The sequence below is a fragment of the Mus caroli genome, chromosome 19 (assembly GCF_900094665.2).
Source record: "Mus caroli chromosome 19, CAROLI_EIJ_v1.1, whole genome shotgun sequence".
Lineage (NCBI taxonomy): Eukaryota > Metazoa > Chordata > Mammalia > Rodentia > Muridae > Mus > Mus caroli.
In genome coordinates, this window is record NC_034588.1 from 21,994,029 (window position 1) to 22,018,211 (window position 24,183).

At 44.6% G+C, this 24,183-nt stretch overlaps 1 protein-coding gene across 1 annotated transcript in view; it reads right to left on the bottom strand.

Moving 5' to 3' along the window:
• Pgm5 (phosphoglucomutase 5) overlaps positions 1–16,136 on the bottom strand; it is a 174,166-nt gene extending 158,030 nt beyond the window's left edge. The window contains exon 1 of the mRNA XM_021152015.2: positions 15,406–16,136. Coding sequence (XP_021007674.1) covers positions 15,406–15,666 — 261 coding nt within the window. The 5' untranslated portion in view covers positions 15,667–16,136. The remainder of the gene's footprint in view (positions 1–15,405) is intronic.
• Positions 16,137–24,183: the final 8,047 nt, after the last annotated feature.

A 24,183-nucleotide genomic window follows, 5' to 3' on the forward strand; every position in this document is an offset into this window, starting at 1 on the left:
GTAGACAAAGGATAAAAATCACCAATGTCTGTTGTTGCTTCCTAGTAAAGAAGGCAGAAGGGAATCCCAGAGCCAACCAAGACTTCACTCCCCTGCCTCCGTGACTCTGGGTAAGATCCTGAGCCCCTTTGCACCTCAGCTTTTATATCTAAAGAATCTACAAGATCACATGATGAGAGAAAAAAAAAGTAACGTAGCTCATCTGCAGGTCACAGTGCCAGCACCGACCATCCCTCAGCATATCCCACTCCCTTTCTCTAGCTGGTGACATTTCCTAACACTGAATGAATGAATGAATGTGTCGCTATCATCAGGCACTAACTTGAAATACTCTTCTCCTTTGTCAGTATGAAGTACATAGTAACAAAATAAAAATCATCTGTAATCCTAGCACCTACGACAATTATGGTCAACATTCGCAGGCACAGCCTTGGTCTCTGCCTGTCTCAGTTATCTTCACACACTGTTACAAAAGGGATTGATGCTTAATCTGTGTGTGTGTGTGTGTGTCTGTCTGTCTGTCTGTCTGTCTGTCTGTCTCTCTCTCCCTCCCTCCTCCTCCTATGTGGTGTGTGTGTGTGTGTGTCTGTCTGTCTGTCTCTCTGTCTCTGTCTCTCTCCCTCCCTCCTCCTCCTATGTGGTGTGTGTGTGTGTGTGTGAACTTACAGTTTGTAAATCGTAGGTTTCTCAAACATTCTCAGTGCTAGTAATCTCATCTCCATCTGTTTTCCCATCCTCACCCCCCTTTCACTTTACCCCCACCCATTATACCCTTCCCCCTCCATACCATCTCTCCCTTAAAATCTCTCTCCCACTCCCCTACCCTTTTGCCCTTTTTACTTTCCCCGCTTCTATAAAAACTCAAAGTCAGGTCGGGCGTGGTGGCGCAAGCCTTTAATCCCAGCACTCGGGAGGCAGATGCAGGCGGATTTCTGAGTTCGAGGCCAGCCTGGTCTACAGAGTGAGTTCCAGGACAGCCAGGGCTACACAGAGAAACCCTGTCTTGAAAAACCAAAAGAACAAAAAACAAAAAACAAAACAACAAACAAAAAAACCCTCAAAGTCAAACCCACAACTCTAAAGACTCGAAGCTACATTTAGGGAGGACACACGGCATGTGTCTTTCTGGGTAATCCTATCTTTTTATGGCACTGAACAATCTTCTCAATATAATTGTAAAGGGTGTATTATCTTCCGTTACTTAAATGGACTATTATTGATGAATATTAAAGTGTTTTGCCTCAAGTTTCTTGCCAAGTTGATAGATTCTAGAATCACTTAGAGAGAGGCCTCTGGGCTTGCCTGAGAGGGGAGATTGTCTTGTTTACATTAAGGTTCATCATTTTTATTATTTTTATTGGTTATTTTACTTATTTACATTTCATATGTTATCCCCCTTCTAGGTTTCCCTTCCACAACCCCTTATCCTAACCTCCTCCCCCTGCTTCTATGAGGGTGCTCCCCCACCCACTCCTGCCTCACTGCCCTAGCATTCCCCTACTCTGGGGAATCGAGCCTCCACAGGACCAAGGGCCTCTCCTCCCATTGATGCCAGTTAAGGCCGTCCTCTGCTACATATGCCGCTGAAGCCATGGATCCCTCCATGTGTACTCATTGGTTGGTGGTTTAGTCTCTGGGAGCTCAGGCAGGTCAGGTTGGTGAATATTGTTGTTCTTCCTATGGGGTTGCAATCCCCTTCAGCTCCTTCAGTCCTTCCCCTAACTGGATCAGGCTGTTCCTTCGGCAGAGAATCCAGGACTGTATAAAGTGGAGAAGAGAGAAGCTGAGGCCCGCTGGCATACATTGATCTGTCTGTTGCCTGGTCTCCAGGAATGCAGTGTGGCCAGCTGTTTCAAGCTCTCACTGCCAGGATTGCCCTGCCGAGATGAGCTCTGTCTTTTGACCTCTGAGATACAATGAACCCTTTCTCCTTTAAGTTGTTCTAGTCATGGCAGCTTATACGATAACAGAAAACGAAATGAAGACTCCTCTTCAGCATATTCAAGGAAAATATACAGCTTTGTGGGGGTAGGGAGAGTGGGCCCTAGGCACATGCTACTTGATACAGTAGACAGAATGCACACATGTATATCCACACCCATTTTATAGGTAGATTTTATGTAAAGTATTTCACATAGGATTTTAAAAATCTCTTTAAAGTTGTAAATTTTCTCTGAGTACTTATTACAGCCAATTAAAATTCATGTATGTGTGTGTGTTTTTTAAAAAATGAATCTCCTCAGGCCAGTTTCTGTCCAATTGGGAAATAGTAACTGCCCATTTCCTAAGGGGCCCCACCCTTCATCCTATGTTCCACTGCACTGGTGAACTAAAGACCTCTGCAATCAGATTTACAACTCAGCAAGATTAAACAGTTTACTGTTATTTACGACAGCCGTTCTAGACCTTCCGTGTCTGCATCTGTCACTGTTCATTTATTTGAGAGCTCCCTCCCAAAGAACAGCGTGCCTCCTCACCAGACACTGAGCAGAGCTTCAGGCACAAGCCCCTCACAAATATTTTAACCAAGTGCTTGAAAGCGAGGTGAGCCCCCACAGCTGTGCAGTTTCAGACTCCTCGGCTGATTAGCTAGATTAGCGTGGAGTCTCCAGTCTCTGCTGGGCCTGTGTCTCTCAATAATCTCTCACGTGGCCCAGTCCATTAGGTCAAAAAGAACCTCAATAAATGATCAGATTAAGGTCTGGCTTCAGGAAAGGGCAGTGGGGTCAGGCCTGGATTCATGTCTTCACAAAGGCTGAGTGGGCAGGAAGGTTAAATGTGGAAAAGCATGGTGTGGACCCAGCTTGCTCCCTTCAGGAGACACAACACAGAGACTGGATCAGGAAAGTCCTTTGAGTTGAGTCAGTCTTTGGGGGAACAACTGCGGGCACTCAAGGATCATTGAGAGGAGTGCATGTGTGTGTGGGCACAGCTGGCCAGGGAAGGATGGTATCTGCGGCAGTTGCCACCCAGCTTGCCAGCAGCCTGGAGAAACGCCAAAAGTCAAGAGGAAGCCATAGGAAGCAACTGTAGTCAGCAGATCAACTCAGGAGCCTCTGGTCAGAAAAACCACAGTTAAAAAATCACATTCTGCCTCCTTTTCATCAAAGCAAAATATTTTTGCTTGTGTTATATGAGTATTCAAAAATAATAATTCTTAATAATCTATTACATTAAGCCACCAAGCACCTTAGAAACTATGGAGGCAAGTAGCCCAGGAGTGTGTTCATCTAAGAGTCAGTGCTGTAGATGTTTAAGTCCACTTGTGAAAGCCCGTGTTCACCAATGCTCACTGCGGCACTTTGCTAAGAGAACACTAGAAAGCAATCTATGCATTCCATAACGTAACAGAGAAGTGGCGAATGACTTATGACATGGTGATAACTATGACGCTATTAAAATCTGAAAGCAGAGGAAGTGGGATGATATTTGGTACCAGAAATGTGTGCGTGGCAGCTTGCTAACTGGAGAAATATTCACAGGGGAAGCAGGATCCCATTGTTTTGTATAGAAGATCAGCAAGTACGGATGGACTCTAAACAGTTACAGTGGGCATATATCTGTGTGTGCTGTGGTAGGGCGAGGAGAAGTGCCGTTTTGCATTCTATGTTACACACTTTCTAGTTAAAGCAGTCATATATTATATCATGTAGCTATATTCATTGATTTCATTTTAAAGATATTACTAACCAGGCACAGGAGAAATAGGCTAAAGGATCATATGAGCTTACAGGGCTAGCCTGGGCAACACAAACTACCCTCTATCTCAGTAACCAGAAACTTAACCATCCAACCAACCAAACACACAACAAAACTAACATGCCAACAGCAGCACACAGCCTTTCATGAAACACAGTAAAAACAGGAAAAGGTCTGGATTTTATCTGCAATGCTGTAGCTTGTGACCTGAATGACCAGGGGAAGTCACACAGCCTCAGGGTTGGTTCATAAAAATGGAGAGCAGAGACTGTTATTTTTTTAAAGACTTTATTAGTTAAGATATTTACTGCCCAGCTAACTTAATAGTTGTGTCTATTAATGCTCCCCAACAATATGTAATAAACATGACGACTTCCCCCAGCTGTACCAACTCTTGAGCATTTTCAATGCTCTTAACATAGCTATTCTCTTTATTTAGATTTATCTGGTTACGGTAAGGTTAATTGCCTTCTTTGTGCACTTGTTGGTGACAACTTTTGTATTAAGTTGTTTGAATTTTCTTCTTGATTTGGAAGAGTACTTCTATATTGGAGACATGAGCCATTGGTTTTAAATTTTTCCTCTCGGTACATTTGGAGATCCTTTACTGAATAAACTAAACTTTGTACCTCTGCTTTCAGATTTTTTTTTCCTTTTTCCTTTTTCCTTTGGAAATCCTAAATATAGCTCTAGATAGCACTAGCTAGAAATCAGGACTCTTGCTGGAGGAGAACAATAAGAAAAGCAATAACAATATTATGTTTGCACAAAACGTTTCTTAGGAAAGACTTGGAAAGGGAAAAGTCAAAACCTCTGTGACTCCAGGCCAAGGGAAAGATCCTCTTTGATGGTTGAGTGTTCCTGAATTATTTTCTCTTTGTACAAATATAGATATTGCTCCAAAAGGTGACGTCACTAGAAACCATAAGAGGTACATGATATTGAAAGACCCAGAAAATATGAGCTTTAACTTTTAAAAGTTTTGTGCCTATTATAGGGATGCATTTACTCATAAATAGCAGAGTAAAAATCAGATGAAATGATTTAAATGGCCCCTTTGGGGTGTAAGCACAGCAGTGTAAGCCCACTGGCCAGGCTTGAGCGATAAAGATCTACCCATAAGGCTATTGGCTGATGCTGACACTGAAGCCCTGGCTCTCTACGTTCATTTTTATATCCCTGGGATAGCCAGATCCATTTTTTCCTGCATATTATTCCCAAGTAATCTCATTAAAATTCTCTTTCATACTTCATATTGCTGTGCTCTACCAATGGGCAGGGCCCTAAAATCAGAGTTAATGTTGATGATTCAATACCTGTGTTTGAGCTGCTCCAAAAGTTGACCCCAAGGCCTAATCTTCAGGTCTGTAAAGAAATTAGCAAACTTGCAGGGTTCACAAAGGACTCCATCAAAACAGACCTTTGATCAGAAATGTTTCTCGGGGCAAGTTTTACACATAATGTTGTGGACGCGTGTCTGCCTTTTCAATAAACACTATTATATTTTATCACGAGATCTAATAAAGCAGCTTGGTTGAAAACACCATCTGGGTCTCTGGATATATTAACCAAAGCTTAAAATAACCTCCCAGCAACTGGGAGGGCCCAGCTGTTCTCAAACTCTCCCGTTCCTTTAACTCCCCCAGAAACAGAGAGTAAGGACACTAGAGGTTGAAAGTGTCAACCATGCATGGGTCACACAGGGAAGGGACATCCAAGGGCTCCTGAAGTGTGTTGCTGCTCCCAGGACATTTGCCTATAACACACTCAGGTACGAAGATCCGGAAAGGGCAGTGAGGCAAGGTTGTGGAAGGTTCCTCTGGGGTTTCTCCTGCGTTGCGCCATGAGCCTGCTTCCCCTAATGTCTGTGCTAACAAGCACTACAGGAGCTTGTTCTGTCCACCAGTTCTATAACGGAACACTAGCTGAAAACACGGCACAGTCTTCCTCTAGAGGCAAGATCCTGGGTCACCCAACCTTAGATTTTCAGATCTAATGCAGGAAAGAGGCCCTACGCCTTGAAGTGTGGGGTGCAACTCCTACTTCCTCCTCCGCATGCCACCACCACCTTTGTTCCAACTTCTAGTCTGTGTCACTCTGCTTTGGAACCGTGCCAAGATCCACTCCCCAGATAGTTTTAACACATGCTAAAACAAGTATTCTCTCTCTCTCTCTCTCTCTCTCTCTCTCTCTCTCTCTCTCTCTCTCTCTCTGACTAACCAGCTTTTCGTGGGCAAATTGGGATCTTACAATCTGTGGGAGCACCTGCCTTGGGGGGGACAGTCCTAAATCCTCAGCTGACTCAACCTGCCTCCAAAAGATTTCACTGATGCGGCCAGCCCTTCCAATCTCTTGCATAAACTACACCCTTTGTTTATCATTGCTGGTCCCCACGTTGTCAGTACAGTTAGTTTATATGTCACCAGCAAATGGATTTTCTCTTGGCTGAAATGTACAACAGAGCTGCAAAGTTTTTGTCAAGGGACCCATGACAGGCTTTGTTCAATACATATGGTTAAATCGTAATTATCTAAGATACATTCAGTTGGCCACAACAATACTTTTTCTTTCTTTATGCTAAAATGTATTATGATTTGAAACCAAGATGCCTCCCAAAGGCTCACATAATAAGGAAATTAGCTGTGGGTTCATGGACTTTGGGAGAAGCGATTCAGTCCTGAGGTTTTCACCTATTCAGGACTCAGGATTAAGACCTTGATGGAGTCATAATGTAAAGGCAAGGTAGGTAGGGCCTATTTGGAAGAGCATGCTTAGAAATACATACCCTATCCCTGGTTCCTTCCTATACCACTACATTTTCTGACCACCACAGAGGTTGGGGGGACAACTTTGCTTAGCCATGTGTTCCTGTCATGGACCCACAGCAAACCGACCACAAATTGACACCCTAGAAATGCTGGGATAAATTAGATCTTTATCCCTAACACCATAAATTAGGCGTTCGTCACAACAATGAAAACTGACCAATGTGGTGGCTTAAAGTGCATTCTGAAACAAGGTTTCATTGAACTCTCAGGGTAAAGCAGGGATCTGAAGCCAATTTGAAGACCGCTGGCTTCTAGGCATACCAAAAGGCTAGCGTGTCCCGTCTGCAATCTGAGTGACAGAGCAAGCAAGCAAGTTCTGCCTTCCAGCTGCTGACCCAAGGCCATTTCTACCATCCTGTCACCTCCAAGGTCATCACACGCAGAAATCATATTTGGACTTTCCAAGTATGTCCTTGGATATTTGATGATGTAAAGCATTGAAGGAACCAGAGTTAGCTTTTTTTTTTCTTTGTTCGTTTTTGGTTTTGATTTAAGATTTTTCTGTTTTCTTTTTTATGGATACAGGTGCTTTGTCTGCATGGATGCCTGAAAACCAGAAATGGGCATTGGATTGTTGAGTTGCAATGCAGGTGAGAGATATTGAACTCAGGACCTCTCAAAGAGCAACCAGTGCTCTTAACCGCTAAGCCATCTCTCCAACTCCAAGAACCAGAATTATTAAACATGTAGAAATTTTTATTCTTCAGGAAAAGTACAATGACTGATGCGTGGTTACTCTGAAGGGTAGAATGGATGTTGTCTAACAACCTGGTGATCTTTTGTTATTCTATGGAGCCAGACTCTACCTGGACCCCCACAAAATCCTGAGCATTGCTTAGGTCTCTCAGTGAGTAGAACCAATCATTATAAAAGAGGTCCCATGTGCTTCGCATTCTCCATCAACAGAATCTATCTTGATGCTTATTATAAATCCTTCCTCCGTAGGCCCTTACCCTGAGCTCTGTTTATCATCAGTCAACAGAAGTAATTTTCTTGTAACGGGCAGAGGTGCTTTGCTGCAGAGGTGTACATTGCAAAGGGGTTTCCACGTAGCTGTCCCTGAAGCTCTGTTGTGATAACTGGCTCATGGAGATTTCTCCCCAAGTTTTACTGTGCTTCAGTGTGTAAGAAAAATAAACTGTAAAGTCAGGCTCTGGAAGTTTTGACCCAACTTCTGCTAAAGTGTTCCTGGCCTGCATGTCATTCTTCACTTAGCACAGGTCATCCTCTTGCCGGCTCTGACACTTGCAGGGACCCCAACACGATAACCCACATTTAACCTGCAGATACTCTGGGGTAGACCAGACCAACTCTAATTTTAACACGCAGATTTGAAATGCTAAGCTTCAGAGCAGTGCTCTCCAACATCATTACCATTCACTAACTTATGACATTTCAGTTTCAATTTTATTTCATTAAGGTGAAATACTATAACTCATTTACATATTTCATTAAATACATAATTCATTATATTTTATTAAATATACAATATTGTATATTTTATATAATATGTAATATTATATATAAATATATAATTCATATATACTTCATTAAAGTGGAATAAAATAAAAAAACTCACTGGTCACACTAGCTACACTTCAAGTGTTCAACTGTCACACTTGGATAGAGCATAGGACAGTGCCGAATCCAAAACAGTTCCACCATCAGAGAAACCTATTGAATGTCATCTCCAGAGAAGGAAGACCTCGGTCACTTCCTGCTCTGCTCACCCAGAAAGGACCAAGGCATTTTTACAGCAACTGTGCTTTATTTAGCTGTTAAACTATTTAAATTATGTGTGTGTGTGTGTGTGTGTGTCTGTGTGTCTGTGTGAGTCTGTGTCTGTGTGGTGTGTGTGTGTCTGTGTGTCTATGTGTGGTGTGTGTGTGTGTGTCTGTGTCTGTGTCTGTGTGGTGTGTGTGTCTGTGTGTCTATGTGTGGTGTGTCTGTGTCTGTGTCTGTGTGTCTATGTGTGGTGTGTGTGTATGTGTCTGTGTGTGTGTGTGTCTGTGTCTGTGTGGTGTGTGTGTGTCTGTGTGTGTGTGTCTGTGTCTGTGTCTGTGTCTGTGTGGTGTGTGTGTGTCTGTGTGTCTATGTGTGGTGTGTGTGTGTGTGTGTCTGTGTCTGTGTGGTGTGTGTGTCTGTGTGTCTATGTGTGGTGTGTCTGTGTCTGTGTCTATGTCTGTGTCTGTGTCTGTGTCTGTGTGGTGTGTGTGTCTGTGTGTCTATGTGTGGTGTGTGTGTATGTGTCTCTGTGTGTGTGTGTCTGTGTCTGTGTGGTGTGTGTGTGTCTGTGTGTGTGTGTCTGTGTCTGTGTGGTGTGTGTGTCTGTGTGTCTATGTGTGGTGTGTGTGTGTGTGTATGTGCATGTGTGTGTGTGTGACTCAATACTACTGACGAGGCTCTGAATAAGATGGAAAGAGAAACAGGTCTGAAGACCAGTTAGTTCCAAACTACTCTTGTTCACAAGATTAAATACTATTTGCTTCTCAGTTCAGTCTCTGACTTTTTATACATGGCCATTGTTTTCCTTTCACTCTAGGGTATAGGGCTGTTTGTGTCTTTTTAAAAAATTAAAATACTTCCCAGAAGGTTTTAAGTAATTTTATATAACAACATGGAAACTATAAAATTGAGAGAGCTGCAGTTATTGATCAGGGGTAGAACATTTGCCCAGCATCCCCCAAAGCCTGGCTTCCTTCCCCAGTACGGAGTGGAGGGTAGAAAGCAAAAACGTATCTTTTTATATTTATTTACTAATCCAGTGAAATTGACTGCATAAAAATCCAAGATTTCCTGGTGCATTCCCAAAAACCAAAAGCGACACACACTCAGTTGTCATAAACTTCAGTTGTGGGGGTGGCTATTTTCCCAAACCCCTGCTCCAAAGTTGGCAGTGTGAAAAGAAGGAAAGAAACAGGGTGTCTCCTTTCCAGAAGGAATAACTAAGTAGTTCCATTGTAAGGACATGTAAGGGTTCTAAAAGAAGGCTCCCTAAAGACTGGGGAGATAGCTCAGTTGGTAAAGTGCTTCCATTGCAAACATGAGTACCTGAGGTCACCCTCACGTGATAAGCAAGGTGTCTTAGTTGGCGTTCATTGCTGTGAAGAGACACCACAGCCAAGGCCACTCTTATAAAAGCGAACACTTAACTGGGGCTGGCTTACAGGTTCAGAGGTATCATCATGGCAGGAAACATGACAGTGTGCAAGCAGATGTGGTGCTGGAGGAGCCCAAAGTTCTACATCTTGATCTGAAGGCAGCCAGGAGGAGACTGGAATTCCACGCTAGGCAGAGCTTGAGCATAGGAGACCTCAAAGCCCACTCTCACAGTAACACACTTCCTCCAACAAAGCCACACCTACTCCAGTGAGGCCACACCTCCTACTATTACCCCTCCAGTGGGCCAAGTATTCAAATTCATGAATGTATGGGGCCAAACCCATTCAAACCACCCATGCCATGGGGCTGAGGAAATGCCTGAGTAGGTAAACATATCTGCTGCCAAGCCTGAGAACCTGAATTTAATCCCCAGGATCCACCTGGTGGAAGGAGAGAACCAACTCCAAAAAATTGTCTTCTGATCCCAAACATGGTGTGGTATACATGCCCCTGCCAACACACACACACACGAATGCCATCTAATGTAATTCGAGAATTAGAGAAACACTATTTTGAAACCGCCAATGAAGTAGTTTAAGAGATGATCAGAAGTGGATTTCAAGCCACTGAGGAAATATTGATAAGAAACCAAACTTGCAAATTGTGTTCACAGCCCACGCTACCACTGCTGTCTAAGGCCAGCAATCCCTCTTGCTTGCCGAGCTCCAGCCTAAGGAGAAGCAGGGTAAGGAGGTATCTATACTATGGCTCATAAAAAAACAGGCTGCCCCTGGTACTGTGGCATGCCATGACATCAGACACTATCAGAAGTCCACTGAACTTCTGATTCGAAAGCTCCCCTTCCAGGGTCTGGTGCAAGAAATTGCTCAAGACTTCAAGACAGATCTGCGCATCCAGAGTGCAGCTGTTGGTGCTTTGCCAATAGCTGGTTGTTCATTGTGAAGAAACCAACCTGTGTGCTATCTATGTCAAGTGTGCAACAGTTATGCCAAAAGATATCCAGCTAGCACGCTGCATTGGTGAGGAAGGTGCTTAAGAGTCCGCTGTGAGGGGAAACATTTCATTCTCAAAGAAGTTTTCCTCTTCTTCCTGTTATCAGTAGTTCTAAATGCTAGATATTTTTCCATGGGGTCAAAAGGTACCTAAATGTATGAGTGCAAATGGAAACATGGGGGTGGGGGTAGAATCAGGTTCTGACAGCTTCTTTATTTTCATTTGCATGCTAATTTTTAATATAAATGCCAAGGATAAAGCATTAATGCAAGCAAAATATTTTAGTGAGCACATCTCAACAGTTCGACTTTATAACAATTATAAATAAACCTGTTAATATTTTCTGGAAAAAAAGAAACCAAATATGCACATAATATGAAGTTGAGCCCACAACTGACTAAAACCAAGGAAGACATGGTGGGGTATAGGAACAGTGACCAGCAGGACTCCGAAGTCCTTCTATTGTCACAGGAATGCTGAGACCACACAGCGGTGCTTCACAAGATGCAGGTAATTCAGAGACCCCCGGAGTGCTAATTGATGTGTTTCTGGATTGGGATGAGGGGATGATAGTGAGGAGACCAAGTGGATATTCCAAAAGGTGATTGCAGCTGTAGGACAGGGAGGATGGAGCAGAAGAAAAACCAAATGTCTGGAAAAACGAATATACTGAATTAACTATGTTTGTTCTTGTTTTGGTTCCTTGAGACAGTCTCACTTCATAGCCCAAGTTGACATCAGCCTCCCAAATGATGGCATCAGAGGCTTATACCCCCACATCAGGCTTTGAAATACTCTCATTAGAAAGTAAGTTAAATCTGAATCCACTGAACTTTGCAAATGGGCTGAATATTCTGGTCCCACAAAATTCATACATTGAAAGCCTAAGGTGACGGTTGAGGTAAGGCATTCTGGGAGTGATTAGGTGGTGAGGATGGAGTCCTTGTGGTTGAAATTTAGAGTCCTGAAGAGTTAGCTAGGCCCTCCCACTTAGTGAAGCTACTGAAAAAAAGCACCACTCTGTGAGCCAGAAAATGGGCCCTCACCAGACACCAAAATAACCAGAGCCTGAACCTTGGGCCTGCAGCCTCTAGAGCTGCTTTGCAATGAGTCCTGGTGTTTATACACTATCCAGTCCCTGGCATTGTGTTACAGTAGTAACTCAAGTGGGCTAAGCCAAGTTTTCAGAACTAATTTCCAACAAGAAAACCAGGGTAGAATGAAGAGCTGAGTGGTGCCATTAAAGAAAATGTGAAAAGCCTGGAAGAAACATTCTGCAAGTAACTGGACTGATTCTCAGACAAGTCACCTTCATAGACAGAGTCACTGATTCTCCTCAGACAAGTCACCTTCATACAGAGTCACTGATTCTCCTCAGACAAGTCACCTTCATACACAGAGTCACTGATTCTCCTCAGACAAGTCACCTTCATACACAGACTCACTGATTCTCCTCAGACAANTCACCTTCATACACAGACTCACTGATTCTCCTCAGACAAGTCACCTTCATACACAGACTCACTGATTCTCCTCAGACAAGTCACCTTCATAGACAGACTCACACACAGACAGGCAAGTGGGAGAGTGTTGTACAGATTAAAACTTGACCAACATTACCAAATGCAATGTTTACTCCTTGATCAGGAGAACTTGGTTTGAGTAAATCACCCATAAAATAATTTCAAAACAACTGAGTGAACCCAACCGTTGAGTTATAACTATGTAGGGAAAGAGTCTTATTTATTAAGGGATCCATACTGAAGAATTTATAAACAAATGCTATTTCTCTTAAGAAAATTTAAAACATTTAATCCAAAACCAATGGCATAAACATTATAAAATGTTTAGAGTCAAGACTATGGCTGTCAATAAATCCCATCTTGACATTTCTGCAAGGTATAAATTTTCATGAATTATAAAATTCTTCATTTTATTTATCTTTATGTGTGTCACATGTGGTGTGTATTGTAAGAGTGCAGACAGGCACTATTCCAACCATAATTTTTAATTTTTTACACTTATTTATTGTATATGTATGTGGGTGCATACACATGCATATATATATATGTGTGTGTGTATATATATATATATATATATATATATATATATGTATGCATCTCACAATGTACATGTGACAGAGGACAACTTGCAAAAGTCACTTCTCTCCTACCACATGAGTTCTAGAAAACAAGCTCAGATTATCAAGCCTGGAAGCAGGAACTTTACCTGCTGAGCTATCTTTCTGGCTCTATACTCCTAATTTTGTCCTAGAATGTTCAAATTCCAAGTTATACAGTAGTGTAAAATATGTCAGCTTGAAGTTTGTAAACTAGTAAAATATATATAATATGTTCACCGTTTAGAAATTTCATAATTCTTGTCTCCTCCAGCAATTATACTAACAAATACCAAGTACATCTTAGAAAAAAAAAACTTCCTTGTAAAATTAATTATCTTAGTCAGCGTTCTATTGCTGTGAAGAGACATCATGGCCACAGCAATTCTCATAAAAGAAAGGACTGAACTGGGGGCTGGCTTACAGTTTCAGAGGCTTAGTCCATTATCATCATGGCAGGAGCATGGAGGTACACAGGCAGACATGGCGCTGGAGAAGTAGTAAGAATTCTACATCCTGATCCAGAGGCAGCAGATGAGAGAGGCTGGGCCTGGCATGGGCTTTTGAAACCTCAAAGCTCCACCTCCACCCCACCCCCACCCCCACCCCCAGTGTCACAATTCCTCCAATAAGGCCACACCTCCTAATCCTTTTAAAAAGTTCCACTCCCTGGTGACAAAGTATTCAACTGTATGAGCCTATGGGGGGCCATTCTCATTCAAACCACCACAGTCACTTTCCAATCAAAACCAAGCTTTTTCAGATAGAGGAATGGCAGGCCACTTGATAATCAGACTTTCCAGTTCAGAGAGGAATACATTCTAGTTTGCTACTTTTGTATCCTGGTTATGAATGTCCCGTCAGGAATCCATTTTAAAGGCTTTAGAAACTCAGGTCCATCATCCCCTCAGCCTCACGCAGCCTGTAGGTTAGAAGGCAAGTGAGTTCACATCCATTTTCAATCACACAAGGACCAATATTGCTCATTATTTTCTAGTCCTGCCAAGCTACTTTTTTTCTAGAGCCAACCATCTGACTATTCACTCCAGAACAGGTCTCCCGGAAGGTGAGAAAAAAATGAAAAGGAGACTGGTCCAAGCCATTGCTTGAGATGAATATCAACAGCCATCTTCAATAACTATTCCGACCCACAATAAATAGTGGGCAGGCTACATTCCTCTCACCGCCTGGCAAACTGGAGTGTGGAGGAGGGTGAGCGGTGTTACAGCGCTCCCAGGGCTCATTATCCTCCATCATGCCCAGGAATAGCTTTGTCAGACAAGAGGGAAAGAGTATTTGTCAATCTCTCACCAACAGAACTCCAGCCAACATTCATCAATCCCAGGTGAAGAGCCAGAGATAAATACCAGTCTGGAATCTGCTCTAAAACTCCAGGGACCATTTCCCGTGATTGCTTTTAGGGTATTAAAAAACAAAGTAACAATAACAAAAAACTCACAAAACACCTTTTCCTCCATGCCATTCCTAAAACACTGAGAAGAGAAAAATCACAGTAGAGAACATGAAGCATAAACAGCCCTAGTGAAGAAACACTAAGGAGAAATGAAAACAGAGAGAGGGGTGGGATGGCCAGAATCCACAGGACAGGTAATTACCTGCTTTCACTTTTAAAGATGGACATCGGCAAGAGATTGCACTCGAGGTAAAGTTCCATGGGTGTGGATCTGATCGCGTTCACCAGGCTCAAGTGACTTTTTGAAACTTCCTACAGATAATTCAGAGACCCCCTAAAGTTTGCTAGTCACAAGTTTGGGTAGCTAGATTTGGGGCTAAGCAGGGATGGGGTGGGGAGAGCAGAATGAATTTACCATTTAAGGGGGTGCTTCTGTCTGTAGGGTAGGGAAGAGGGAGCAGACAGAAAGAAACTCAAAGTCTAAGAATCCAGGTGGCAGAAAAAAACTGCAGAGGTCTTAGGAGAAGGGAGAGGGAATGAGGATGCAGATGGGAAGGAAGAGGACCGGCTGGAGGCATCTTGCTGAAGGCATCTTGGAGGGGCGTTAGGAATGGCGTTAAGAATGCTGCTGCGAGTCTCACTTACACCCTTTAGAGACCTCCTGGGAACTGAGAGCCAAGGTTGCAAAGCCCCCAAAATCATCCAAACCATTCCTGTCCCAATCAAAGTCACCACTAAAGGACCACTGGGCTAGAGTGAAGTGTTGGGGCCCAGTCTTGACAAATAGCACATGGTTCAATACTGGAGTGTGCCCACGCAGATAATTGTTAAAATTTGACAGCTATGATTTGGAGAGAGAGGATTATGGCAATAATAATAATAATAATAATTAATAGAATAAAAGAATACCGGAGTGAGAGATTATATTGACAGACTCGAAAAAAAGTCTGTGTAGGGAGGTGGGCAATAAACCGCTTGGAGGAATACGGGACACCCAAGGCTATGATGGAGTGGAAAATGGATGCAGAACGAATACAACAGAAAGTACAACAGGTGCTGGAGAAGCCTAAGTTTCCAGCCCAGGGGCTTTGAGAAGAGCAGCTCCTCTTTAAGGCCAGTGTCCCACTGTGCCTAGTGGCTGCCAGTGCGCCTGGGTGGGAAGCTGGAAAGAGCACAGGGAGGTGGCCAGGGTGTGGAGATCCGCAAACTGGGACGTGGGAGTCACTCACCCCATTGGCTGCAGCCATCTGCACCACGATCTCAGTGGCCGTCCTGCTGAAGTACCTGCCGTCGCTGCCCACCACCATGGTGCAACCCTGACGGTCGCGCAGGTCGATGGACGACAGCACACTCTGGATGAAGTTGGGCAGGTAGTTGCGCTGGCCCTCGAAGAGCCCTGTGGGCCGTCGTAGCCCGCCGCCACCGGTCGGCCGCTGGTCCTCATAGGGCGCCGTGGGCACCGTCAGCACCGGGATGGGGCTCCCCTCCATGACGCCGCTGGCCGGTCCTGCCGCGGCTGCGGGAGCCTCGGGGATCTGCCGCCCTCCCGGGCCCCCGCGGTCTGGCCTTGCTCCCGGCTCCGCCTTGCGCCCTCCCCGCCCCTCTCCACCCTCCCGCAGCTACTCTCGGATTGTCCCCCTCAACGTCCCAGAGTGGAGTCTGCCTCCACCTTCAGATAGTTTTCTGCAGCCCAGCTCTTTTCCAGAGGATCGCCCAGCTGTCCTCAATTCCTTTCCCCAGATCGCCTGACTTTGGGAGTGTCTCAAAGCCAGGCTCTAGGACCAGCTCCTGTGTCCCCAGCCACACCACACTCTTTAGTCCAGTGCCCCTACTCAGCCTTCCAGCTCCTCCAGAGGCCCACTCTCCACTAGAAGACAGCCTGGCACTGGAGTCTGAGCTAGCCAGGGGCCTAGCCCACAGCCCTCTCTCCCCACACCCGAGTCTGCTTAGCTCAAGCGCAAGTTTCTCTCCCTAGTAAGGACAGAGAGGGAGGTGGGAGGGGGCTAAAACCTATTGCCATCAGAGAACAGCCCTAGCCAAAAATAACCCTGGAAAGGAGAGCTGAGAATTGTTAGGCTCTGCCAGAGGTGAAACTGAAGGCTGGGCAGTGAGTGTGTGTGTGTGTGTGTGTGTGTGTGTGTGTGTGTGTGTGTGTACACTCAGCAGGAACATTTGTTGTGCAGAATCATACCCTGTCGGCCCCTTTAGTCCCCAGGACCTACCCCAGCATCCACATTTGTAGCATCTCTCCAGGTGAGAGGTATTTTTTTTCTTTTCATTGTTGTTGTAACTGCAACAAACACATACTTTCTTATTCTTTTCCTGCTTGTCCTTCCTACACATCTGCTTAGAAATCAGCTCCCCTCACACTGCATCTGTCCACGCTACCGAACTCTGGATAAAATACCTTCTGTAGGCGATTAAAACACACTTAATGTCCACCAGGAATGAATGAACGAAGCCAACTGAAACAAAGGTGAGGTGCCACCTACTGTGCTTGGCCCTCTTGCCTGAAGCCTTTCTTTCTGATCCTCCTCAAATCCAAAACCAGGAAAATCTTCATATAGAGAGGAGTGAAAAGGGAGGGAATTAAAGGGGGGGTGGGGGGGACTGAGCTTGGTACACGGCTGTGATCCCAACCATCTACAGTGTGTGGAGAGATAGAGGACAACGCAGAGAAAGCTTCGCAGTGTGGGACTAGAGTGCTTCCCAAGATTCACTACAATGGGAAAGGAGGGAAAGGGAGGCAGGCCAGCTTCACAAGCACAGCTGCTGGCACGTCCTTCATCCCCGGTCCTAGGTGGGCAGAGATAAGAACCTGGTCCTAGTCTCCAGGCTGGATGCTCCTGTGCTGAGCTCAGCTCCTTTACAAGGTGAGTCAAGAGAAATGGGATGCTCTCTGACGTAGGGATGCCTCTCTGCCTTCTCTGAGTCACTAGCACCACCCGGAAGTCTTGGTGTGAAACAGGAGCACCTGTGTTGCCTTTCTTCTTCAGTATCTCCTTGCAGCTGAGACAGCACCAACCACCATCTTTATACCACGCATACACCAAACTCAGCAAGACCTGTGTTTCCCCAGTGAGATCCTGGGGTAAAGCAACTGTTGAAAGCCGTCATCCCCATTCCATTCTTATAGGAGCATAGAGCACGTTCGTGCATTGAAGACCTTGGAGGCTCTGCGGTAAAGAGCCTGCTTCAACTTCACTCTGGCATTCCAACTCTTATTTAACCTTGGGGTCCTTATCTGAGACACCAATGAGCACAGATCAAAGAGTGTTCCACAAGTTGCTTTATGTCTCAGGGCCACGTCCAATGACATCATTCCATCTTCTCCTTTGAACCATTAACATGGTTCTTATCCATATTCCAATTAAGAACTTGTCAGCTTATAGGAAAGGCAGTAGGTCGAGCTGACAGAATCTAGGTGTGTCTCTGCATGCTTATAATCCCAGCCCGAGGCAGGTGGATCAGGAAGCAGGGCTTCACTTGGAAGCCCTTGGAAACAGTTTGGAAAAGATCAGATTCTGTTAGATCAGGACAGGAAGCACTGTGATGAGACTATTTCTGAAATTTTAGGATGTTCATACTCCGTGTCTCTGACGTTTCTATCCAGGATGTTGGGAAATACATCAGTGCCCTTAGGGAATCACTCTTTAGGGATCACTGAATTAGTTTCCAAAAGCCACAATTTTCACAACTCTGTTAATTTACAATAAATGCTTTTCATATTGGGCCAAGTGCAGACAGGCATAGGAAATCAACACCTATGTTAATTTTTCTCATTGACTTCTGCTAGCCTCCAAAGACTCATGGACAGGCCCTTAAAAAGTCTAGGTATCTTGTAGCTAACCTCCCAAATCAAACTGCCAGAGAACTGGATCTCTCTTAGAAATTTCTATGAGTTTATGTATTTTCTTGTGCATAGGTGCGTGGGCCACAGTATACATTTGGAGGTCAGAGGTCAACTTCCCAGAATCTAGTCACTTCTTCTACCATGTGTGTTCTGGGATCGAACTTAGGTATCCAGTCTTGGCAGCAAGCATCTTTACCTGCTGAGCCATCTTGCTGACCCCCAAAATTTCTTTTTACACTTTGAGCTGATAGCTTCTTATGCATTATTATTTACAGAGCATATATGGGTCAGTAAAAATGCTTGTTCTTCATTACCATTAATTCTCTAATTTATATTATTGTACTTGATACCAGGCTAAAAGGTGAAACTTGGTCACTCAAACCCAGTACTCTTTGATACAAAGAATAAGACCATTTCTCTCATGAAGGAGCTCGAGAAAGGACCCAAGGAGCTGAAGGGGTTTGCAGTCCCATAGGAGGAATAACAGTATGAACTAACCAGTACCCCCAGAGCTCCCTGGGACTAAAGTACCAATCAAAGAGTACACATGGTGGGACTCATGGCTCTAGCTATATATGTACAGAGGATGGCCTAGTCGGTCATCAGTGGGAGGAGAGGCCCTTGGTCCTGTGAAGGTTCTATGCCCCAGTATAGGGAGATGCCAGGGCCAGGAATTGGGAGTGGGTGGGTTGGGGATCAGGGGGAGTGGGGAGAGGATAGGGAATTTTCAGAGGGGAAACTAGGAAAGGGGGTAACATTTGAAATGTAAATAAAGAAAATATCTAACAAAAAATTTTTAAAAATTTTTAAAAAGACTCTTATAGCAATGTAACAGTCGAGTTAATCTCTATTAATTATTTTAGTAATAATGTCTAAGTAATGGTAATGATGGCAACAGTGATCAGACTTACTTTATAATAGTAAGACCAGTAAGCCAGGCACTGCACCAATTATTTAAATAAGACCACCAACCCTAAGAAATAGGTATGTCAAAAGACACAGAAACTGAACATCTGAGCCTGACTGGCTCGTTCAGGCCGCACGGGTAGTTGTGGATGGAGAGCTAAAGCCAGGAGCATAAGGACACTGAGAGCGGTGTGCCAACATTTGCTAGGTGCATGTATGGAGCTCAGCCTTCTAGTTCTTACCATGCCGTGTCCTCGTTGTAAAGGTCTGGAGGAAGATGTGGGTTCCACTGGAATCCCCATAGGCTACATCACTTGTTGGGGGAAGGAAGGTTTAGTGAAAGGTGATATTTTAGGTGTTGCTTGAAAAAATATATATTAGCCGGGCGTGGTGGCACATGCCTTTAATCCCAGCACTCAGAAGGTAGAGGCAGGCGAATTTCTGAGTTTGAGGCCAGCCTGGTCTACAAAGTGAGTTCCAGGACAGCCAGGGCTATACAGAGAAACCCTGTCTCGAAAAGCCAAAAAAAAAAAAAAAAAAAAAAAATATATATATATATATATATATATATATATATGTTTAATGTCCCCCAGCCAGAGTGTCCTGGGAGGGTAGAAAAGGAGCGTGGTTTCCATGGAGAACGGCCCTGGGACATTTTCTGCTTGCTTTGCTGCCTCCTCTTGGCCTGGACTTTTGGCATTTCTCTGTTCTCAGGGCCAGTGCGTCAGCAGCATGTTTTTAGCATTCCCTGTGTGCTCGGCAGTGGACAGTGACTCAGTAGGAATATATAACTACTGTAGGCCAAATGCATCGGGGTTTCCCTGAAGCCAGGGGAGCGGGGAGGGAGGAAGAGAATGTAGATCTAAAATCTCACACGGGCATGGATGTATTTAGGCGCTATGTGTGAAGTCATCTTCCTACCCCACCCTACCACAGCTTCAACCCAACCCCTATCTAAGCAAGAGGTCATACCTAGGGGCTCATATAAGCTTTGTTAGGAAAACCCTACTGTGGAACAGATAGCCCTCCCCCCACCCCCAGGGAGAAGATACCAGCTTCACTTTCTTTAACCTAATTGTATCTGGTTTGCTTAAGGGAATGAGTCAGGCTAGCTTTGTGACCACGGTTGGTCATTCCGCCTCCTCCGATGTCCAGCGGGCAGAGGTTCTGACCTCGGGCTAGTCACCCGTTGCTATGGAGGTCTCTCCTATACCCATTCTGCTTGCCAGCAAAGTGGTCCTTGGCCTTTATCTCCACCTATCAGCGATCTGGACTCAATGGAGGTCTTCCAGAACATCCTCTACATTGGCTATTGAGTTTTTTCTCATAAACTTTAAGGAGCCATATTACTAAGCAAGGAGTCATTTTCTTTGAGTCTCGACTGAATTTTTCTCAAAATTCAGAAGCCCAAACCAATTGAAATTCAAATGACTATTTGGCACTCCCAAATAGTAACACTTCCCCTTTGTTCTAAGAAAGAAAGAAAGAAAGAGAGAGAGAGAGAGAGAGAGAGAGAGAGAGAGAGAGAGAGAGAGAGGAAGGAAGGAAGGAAGGAAGGAAGGAAGGAAGGAAGGAAGGAAGGAAGGAAGGAAGGAAGGAAGGAAGGAAGGAAGGAAGGAAGAAAGGAAGGAAAGAAAGAGAGAAAAAAATGAGAAAACAAGAAGAAAGTGTTATTCTCATCTCCCGATCTCCCGTTCCCTGTTCCCATGAAGTCATCACCTACCCAGGTGCCCAGCTCACAGGTCCCCCTCTGCAATATCCCCAGTTCACTGGAAAAGGCCCTGATTCCAGTAGTTCTACTACATCATCCTACATTCCTGACCATACAAGGGGCAGGGGAGGACTCAGGGAAGACCTCCTGGCTTAACTGGATTTTCTCACTATCTCGGGAATTTAAAGACTGGGATCCAGGTATGGAGAAGCCGGGGCCATTGTGGTTTATCCAAGCCAAGGGCCAGGCCAAGAGGGTTGAATCTCAGCTGCCTGCTGCTCTTGTCCACAGAGCAGCTGCCTTTCCTGGTTAGGAAGACCTTCTGTGTCTCGCTGAATCCCTCTGTGGTTTGAACCAGCAGAGCTCCTTTCCGTTGTTTTTAATCAAAAGAACCCTAGTGGGTGCTCACTATTCCATGACCCCAGTTCCGCTTAATTTCCTAAAAGACCAGGAAATGCCTTACCAGTTTGTAAAAGTAGCACCTGAGACCATTTACGTAAAAATGTAGACACACACAACGGAATACTCTGCGTAGCTTCTCAGGCACACATGTGCAGTGTTGTGGTGGCAGTCACAGAGAGTGTAACAGGACTGTGTTGGCCATGGTTGCCTTTAGATGCAATGAGGACTCATGTCCAAATCACAGTGCCTTGCTAGGAAGAGGAAACAGCGCAAGAAGCATAGAGGAGACTCAACCTTCGTAGTACTGCCTAAGGTAACTAAGTGGCCTGGCTTAAGTTACTTATCTTATCGTATTCATCAGATGTCCCCAAAGCATATGCATGCACACACGTAGGTTAGACATAAAAAAGAGATTATGCATTCCTAGAGACATAAAACCTACCAAGGGAACCAGAGAGATGACTCAGGAGTTAAGAAGAGCATTGGCTGCTCTTCCAGAGCACCAGGGTTTGATTCCCAGCACCCAGATGGAGGCTCACAACCATCTGTAATTGGAGTTCCAAGGAGCCTGCTGCCCTCTTCCAGCCTCCTGGACCATTGGATATATATGGTACACATGTTGATGTACAGACAAAATACCCATACACATAAAATTAAAACAAACAAACAAACAAACAAAAAACCCCAACCTACTAAGACTTAATTGTTAAGAAATAAAATGCCTGAATAGACCAATAATGGGTGAGGAGATTGGTTCAGTAACAGAATGCCTCCCATCTAAGAAAAGACCAGGACCTGACAGTTTCATGGTTAAATTTCACCAAACATTTAAACTAATCTTTCTCAGACTTGTAAAAAGTGCCCAGCATTATGCTGTCATCAAAGCCAAATGAGGGCACTCACAAGCGGGGAAACGACAGGACAGAGGAGAAAACTCCTAACCAAACACTCGCAGCTCAAGTTCAACAGCACGAGAGAGACGTCGCCAGGATCCAGCGGGGCTTAGGCCTGGGGATCAACAAACAAAGCAATGAACTAAAAGATGAAAACCATACGAATGTTTTGACACATGCAGAAAAAAGATTTAGCATCCCTCCATGATGAAAACTCTCCACAGATTAAGCAGAAAGGAAATATACCAAAAAGATATGGAAAACACATAGGTAACCTCATATTCAATGGTGATGAATTGGAAGTTTTCCCTTTATTTAATTAAGAGAAGTATGCCTGCTCTTGCCACTTTTACCTGACAAAATACTGGAAGGTCCAATCAGAGCAATAGGGGAAGAAAAATGGGGGAAAGAAGGAGGAAAGGAAAATGGGGGAAAGGAAGGAAGAAGGGAGGGAGAGGAGGGAGGAAGGGAGGAAAGGAAAGAAGTGAGGGAAGGAGGAAGGGAGAAGGAAGGAAGGAGGAAGGGATGGAGGGAGAGGGAAGAGAGAAGGAGAGGGAGGGAGGGAAGGAGGGAGAGGAGGGAGGAAAGAAAGAAAGAAAGAAAGAAAGAAAGAAAGAAAGAAAGAAAGAAAGAAAGAAAGAAAGAAAGAAAGAAAGAAAGAAGGAAGGGACAGAAAGACATTCATATAGGAAAAGTGACTGTTGTGCCCTGAGTCCACAGAGAAACCCAGATGAGCCCAAGAATTATGAAGTCCTCTGCAACTCGCAAGAGTCTTTTATTGTTTCAAGTTCAAACTCACTGTGTGAATGCTTGGCAAGCCACCCTGAGTCCAGAAAACATTGGGTTTATATACAGTACAGTTAGAAATAGTGTGAATATTTACAGAGAAGGGGAGTAGAGGGTGGAATAGTACTGAAGCGGGAGCGGGGTTAATGGGTGTCTGTTCAAGGACTAATTTTATGGCCAGTCGTAACTGTCTGTGACCTGACCTCTGCTTACCTTCTTCCCATGGTCTCCCTTGAGCTTGTTATTTCTCTAAGGTCTCATGGACAGGCACCTGGAGTTCTTATCAGCAGGAGTGTTGGGTTTTGGAGACACAGAGGCAGGGAGAATGTCTCCTCAGAACGTCCTCACCATGGACGTCATGCCATTCTAACGCTAGGAGAGGGAGAGGGAGCCCCGGGCTACTGCAGGAGGATGCAGCACAGAAACTAACTGTCTGCTTGAGGGGGGTTGGGGGGGAGATGATGGGATGGGATGGCTGTCCCTGCTGATGGTATGGCCGTTTTATGGGTGTTTATTTGCATACATGTATGCCTGTGCACCACATTCGTGCAGTGCCCTAGGAAGCCAGAAGAAGGCATCAGATCCCTCTAGGACTATCCTTAAAGAGGGTTGTGAACCACAAAGTGGATGCTGGGAACTGAGCTGCAGTTCTCTAGAAGAGCAGCCAGTGCTCTCAGAGCCTCCTTCTCTCCAGAACCAGGGGTGGCATGATTTTGTTCCATACAGAAAACACAGAGGAAATTCTAGACATTCTACACACACACACACACCACCACCACCACCACCACCACCACCACTGACTAAATAATTCAGTAACATTACAGGTTACTGTAATGGGACTCAACTGTTGGATATGACCATCCCAGAGGCCAGGGGAATCCAGAGGAGTGAAAACTTGCATATAGTTCACACAGGAATTACAAGCCAAACCATACCTATGTCTAAACATGCTGTGTCATTCCCTGGAGCCCGTCTGGAGAGCCAACGGGATATTTATACTCAAAGGAGGGGAGAAAAAATGACAGGGTGGAGGGGAAGCCTCCAGGATAGTGAGGCCTTACCTTGGAAAGCGCTGATGATTAGCGATATCTGTTCCTGAGCCAAAGGTAAGACTAATGACTTTGATATTATATACATAACCAGAAAAATCTGTCACCACTGGAGAGGATATGTGGAGAGGATATGTGGAGAGGATATGTGGAGAGGATATGTGGAGAGGATATGTGGAGAGGATATGTGGAGAGGATATGTGGANGTGGAGAGGATATGTGGAGAGGATATGTGGAGAGGATATGTGGAGAGGATATGTGGAGAGGATATGTGGAGAGGATATGTGGAGAGGATATGTGGCTGGGCTCAGCTCTCTATCTAACAAGAGAAGGTAATATTTTCAACACACGTGAGGATTTTTGTTTGTCTTGGCTTATTATTAGGAAGCCCGTGGCCTCTACATTGT